The sequence below is a fragment of the Triticum dicoccoides genome, chromosome 4A (genome assembly GCF_002162155.2).
Source record: "Triticum dicoccoides isolate Atlit2015 ecotype Zavitan chromosome 4A, WEW_v2.0, whole genome shotgun sequence".
Classification (NCBI taxonomy): Eukaryota; Viridiplantae; Streptophyta; class Magnoliopsida; order Poales; family Poaceae; genus Triticum; species Triticum dicoccoides.
Window position 1 is genome coordinate 105,051,677 of NC_041386.1, and position 5,637 is coordinate 105,057,313.

Here is a 5,637-nt window from a genome sequence, read left to right on the forward strand (position 1 = left end):
AAAGTATGAAAGAGTCTAGAACAAATGAGAAGTGTATATGATGTGGTTTGTGCATATTGTTCATTGCAAATACTCCCTCCATCTGAGAATGAGGTTTGTGCATTATGTTTAAGCTCAACCATGAAGTCTTCTAGATTGTACATGTGTCAAAATCTAGTGAAGTGAATATGACATCCAATGCCCGGACATAGGGTATAAAAATACTACCTCCCGAACCAAATAAGAACGAAATATATAAATTTCGAATGTTCGGAATTTAAGCATGTCATCCTGAATGTTTTTTTATGGCAACTTTAGTTGCTGCGAGGTGGCAACTTTAGTTGTTAACACACAGCAACTTTGTTTCAGTTTGATTTTTTGTCAGAAAATTGCCATGTTTGTCAACATTGCCTTAACTAAAGTTGCCATGAAAAGAGTTCGGATTAGCATGCTTAAATTCCGAACGTTCGGGACTTATTGAGGTCCAATAAGAAATAGTAGTTTTTTTGCGGGAGAAATAAGAGATAGTAGCTATTATGAAAATACATGTAATTTTATATTTAATTATACTAATTTGGTATTGTAGGTGTTGATAAATTTTTTCATAACATGATCAAACATTGTGTATATTTGACTTGGAGATAAAATTTGTAATATGCGATTCTTTTCAAGCACCTAGGAGTGGCATAGAGATCCGTGCTATTTAGATGGCATATAAAAATTGGAGCCTTTGGATCTGTGACGGTCCGTCATACCCTCTTCCATTCCATGGTTCTCTCGACAGCATGGGCTTCCCGTGCGCGTCACGTGGGTGCCAGGATCTTCTCTGATCGGACCTCGAGCTCCGGCTGTTTTAGCTCCGCAAAATGAATGAAAAGCACACATCACCAACCAGTGCCCCTCCTACTCCGTCCACGCAGCCTATATCCCGACGCCCGAGACCCGATAGGCGTTGCCGAATCAGCGGGGCCCCGGTGACATGCGAAAGGCCGCAGCCAAAACCATCGACATATGTGCGCAGTCCTTTCTCCTCTCCATTTCCTAAAGCCACACCGCCACTTGAGAAGATACTGCCACACCCCTGTCCTCTGCCCCACTCTGCCTCAAATGGATCACGGCGGAGGAGGCCGTGGGATGGCAGGGTACGAGGCGGCTGCGGCGGCGGCTTCCACCAACCAGAAGACCGAAAGCTTCGGAGGCTGGTGAGTGAGACGCCCTCTTCCTCTCCTCCATCCTGGACCGACAATACATACTGGCTCGCTGTGCTGATTCGCCGGCCATTAGTTGAAGCTCGTTGATCTGACCATGTTTTCTGTTCCTCTGCTTCGGTTACCGGGTGATCGCATAGCTAAGGCAGAGTGCTTGGATGCGGCCCTGGCCAGATACTGAAATTTCCATCCGAAAAAATGGGGGATCGATTACGAGGTTCTGCCACTGTAGCTGGTTATAACCGGTGGTCTTGTCTTATCCCAAATTCAAGTGGAAAGCCAAGTGTTTCGCGTGTTTCTTACTGCGTTTTTGGCTTGCTAGTTTGCGTTTAAGCTCACGATTGGGTGGATTGGAGGAGTGCGGGTGAACTTTGCCAAGAAAATATGTGGGGACTGTGACGGGGGTAGCTGCGCAAGGTTAGGCAGAATTTGTGTTCCGGTGGATAATAAAATACTGCAATACTAATAGGTTGGAGTTAAGCCGGCGTACACTGAAAGCAAGCGGTTAGCATTCCGTATTGAACGGCCAGCTGATAAGGTTTTCCCTTTCTGGATGTTAGTTACAGTACTTTCTCTGCGTCTTTCATTTTGCCTCTCTGGAAAGAGATGGCAGTTGACACTTCGTAGCAGATACTCAGCACCTCCAACTTTATTTCTAAGGTGTTGCGTGCATGTAAATAGGCCTATACTAGGTTGGTCATGCACAAGGTTACACCGGAGAAAGTCAATTTGGTAACTGGGATTAATCGTTCATGGTCTAGATGACATGTTACCACATTGGTATGGTTCGCTGGTCTGCTGTGATAACGCAAATCTTCACCAAAATATCATATTTTTTCTTATTTCTTGAGAGATTAACCAAAATATCTTGCGTGTGTAAGATGTTGGATAGAAATTCATGTAAATATGTAGAGATGTTGAGGTACATGAACCTGACGCATGTAGCAACCTGAAATCCTATTGGATAGATATGGATTTGTTTTTTTTCTTTTCGAAAAGAGGATTACCCGGCCTCTGCATCATAGGATGCACACAGCCATGTAGATTTGGATTTGTATGCATTTGAAATTGGCAAGGTGTAGTTCTGATGCCTGCCATTCAGATTTTTCATATCTCAAACTTGCATAAAACTTATTTAGCCAAAAGGTAAATAGCCCAAAACTGGTTGAAAAGCTGGAATATCATAATACACCATAATGCCGGATGCGGCCTTACCTTGATCACAATTATTGGACATGTTTGGAAATTGGATCATTACAAGAGACTGAAAAGCTAGTGTGGTGGCTGAACGAAATGAGAAAATCACTTGTCAAGTAGGAAAACACTATAGTGCATTTAACTCTGGGCCTCCACCGGTGGCATAATGGCCACTTTGAGTAATATATTCGGCAACTCTCTTCTTCTTAATTAATCGATGAGGCAAATCTTTTGCCTCCGTTTCGAAAAAAAAGTAATATATTCAGGTGGTGGGACTCCTCCCCCGGTGATTTCTCAAAAAAACTCTGGGCCTCCACCTCACATTGTGAGTTTCATATTGGTTCTGTAAAACTGGTTTCCTGTTTTGCTTGGTGGGAATATTTTTAGAATTCTTAAATAAAGTACCGACCAAAATGGGAGAGTAGGAGTGGTGAATCACACTTGTTTTACTTGTAAGTGCTGATAAATACTCTTGCTTCTCACAGATAGAGAATATTTTGTGTTGGCTATTTGATCGGTTAATGCTTACTGTTATGTGCAAATAAAATTTAGGTTTGTAATAATATCTCGTACTATATTGCTATTGTTTAGTTCCAGCTCCAACAGCGTGAAGAAAATTTACCCCATTGACAGTCCAATTAAGAAAAGAAAGTCACAGTATGACCTCAGTGACACAAGGCTGTCATCGCTGAAATACAAGTTTCAGGACCGACCAACTTCACAGGAGGATGAGACTGCAAGAACAGAAAGCTTAGGAGGTGATGACATTTTCATCAACAAGAACTGTAATGTGGACATGGTCAATGTTTACAAGGGATTGGACTCGTGTGAGAATACTCAAAGCCTTTTAGGTGGTTGCATCGAAGTCGACTCCATAAACGGAATTGAGAGCCGGTCTGTGAGAAAATGGGCATCTGCATCCAGCAGCTCAAGCAACAGCATTTCATTGGACACTTACAGTTCTTTTCATAGCTATGGCACCAAAGAGACTGACAGCTGGGTGAGGCCACACCTGGAGCATGATGGCTCAGGTTTGCTGCTGCAAGCATACGATGATGACATTTTGAAAATCTGCTATGTGATGAATGAGCTAGCAGGTGGTGGTGTCGATGGTTCTGCTGATCGTATCATGGATGAGACGCTTTACTCGAATGGCATCGATGATTTCATGATTTTGCCAGCAGGCAAGAATGGTAAAGCACTCGCGCATGGACTTCTGCTTGCATCTGTTTGCTGCCTATATATGTGGATACTAACACTGTGCATGTGGCAATCAAAATCAGGGGAGAAGAAGAAGCAGCTAACCATCGATCAAGAATTCGAGCAGTACTTCTCAAAACTCATGCTTTAGCGTGACCGTAACAGAGAATTTGCTGCCTTGGAAGTGTTGAAAAATGTTCTGCATCCTAACTTATCATGAATAAGCAAATGCAAGTCGGGCCTACCATTGGAGTCAATTCTGTATTTTCTTAACCTTAGTCTTGACACTGCAATGTATATATATATGTTTCCTTTTTCAAAGCCGTACCTTGAGTGACCATCGACTCTTGGCTCCAAATCTGCCATGTTTGTGTATATCTTATGAAGTTATGAATAATGAAAAATCTGGAATTCTAAGCACCGTGTTCCTTTCATCTGCTAGTGTTCTGAATGGATCTGTAAGGAAGCCATATTCCAGAATTGGATGTCGAATTATAGATTAGGCTATTGGTGATCATCGGCCTGCCTAGACTTGTTGCGAGTGAAAATAGCAGTTACTAGGAAATTATTTGGAAGGTTGAAATCTGTCAATCTTGAATTCTTGACGACATGGCCTATTTGGGAGCGTGCATATCAGCCGGTGTCTTCTATCTCACCATGTATGATGCAGAGTTGTCCTTCGGGAGGGCGAAACCCTAGCTGCCATTGTCCCCACCTCCTTGTCCTCCCGGGATGCATGGCACGGCCTGTGCTTATCGATCGAGGCCCAGGCACGGCACGCGTGCCACGCCCTCAGGCCCAGGCATCGCCCCTTTGCTAATCAGGCCGGCCTGTCGACACGCCAGGCACGTTAGGCCTGGGTGCTGTTTTGGGGGCATTTTTTTTTTGCCTATTTGGGTGTATTTTTTTTGCGGGTAAAAGAGATTATATTAATGAGTGGTTTGGCCACAAAGGCTTACAATCTCATCAGGACCTGAGCGCAACCAGACAGCTGCACGTGGAGAAGAACGCCGCAGCTGGGCAAGTCTATGACTAAGTACATTTTGATCACGAGATATAGCAACAATTTTAAACTCTCTATCTCCTTGAGTAAACACTTGATTTCACCGATCAAAGCCGCCATCGATGATCTATTAGTACCATGCTCTTGTATCATTGCCGCTGCAACTGAACAGTCTGTCTCAAGGATGAAAGGGGCCGAGCTCCACTCAAGAGCAAGCGAAATACCTTCCATACATGCTAGAACCTCAGCTTCTAGGGCGATGGAACAGGTAAGCAGGAACCTGCACGTGGAGAATATTATGCTACCAGTGTCATCCCTTAGAATCATCCCAACACCTTCATTATTGTCCGCTTCAGAATACGACCCATCTACATTGAGTTTCACCTAGCCCATCGGCGAGAGAGCCCATGATTTGACCTCTCTTTGTTTTGATATCACATGCAGTGTGGCTTTCCCATGTGCACCTTCATCTATCACCATTTTCCCTTTTGCAAAATCACCCTGCCGGAACTGCTGCACTCCAAGAAGGGAGGTGACATAACTCTGTAGAAACTGACGAGATGCTTTAATCGGTGGCGCCGGCTTATGGTGGACCACCTCATTTCGTACATGCCAACAACGCCACAACAACATCAGAAGGCGAAGACGTTCTTCCCCCTCAAGATCAGCAATTAGCGCCAAGAGCCACTCAGGGCCAGTGTTCACGACCTTGTTGACATCTGGGATACGCCACACATCGGCCATAGCCTTCCAAAGAGCTAGCGCAAACGGGCACCTACAGAACACGTGGTACGTATCCTCTTGTTCACATGCATAAATTGGACAAATGTCGGATTCCTCCATATGACGACTATGCTTATTAGACCATGTTGCCGGAGAATTTGTAGCGAGATGCCAAGCAAAAGTGCGCACCTTTGGGGGAACAGGGCATCCCCAAATTTTTGCCCAGATGACTCGTCGTCCATCCGGAGCCATGCTTGTTGCAATTGAAGATGGTCAAAGATGATCTGTCAACGCAAACGGTACGCACTTCGAACAGTGAAGGTACCA

At 44.3% G+C, this 5,637-nt stretch overlaps 1 protein-coding gene across 1 annotated transcript; it reads left to right on the top strand.

Moving 5' to 3' along the window:
- The first annotated feature begins 925 nt into the window (after window positions 1-925).
- Window positions 926-4,004, top strand: LOC119285266. Its single transcript, XM_037564507.1, has 3 exons — window positions 926-1,181; window positions 2,976-3,577; window positions 3,668-4,004. The coding sequence occupies exons 1-3, from the start codon at window positions 991-993 to the stop codon at window positions 3,733-3,735; spliced, it is 861 nt and encodes a 286-aa protein (XP_037420404.1). The 5' UTR covers window positions 926-990; the 3' UTR covers window positions 3,736-4,004.
- The last annotated feature ends 1,633 nt before the right edge of the window (window positions 4,005-5,637 follow it).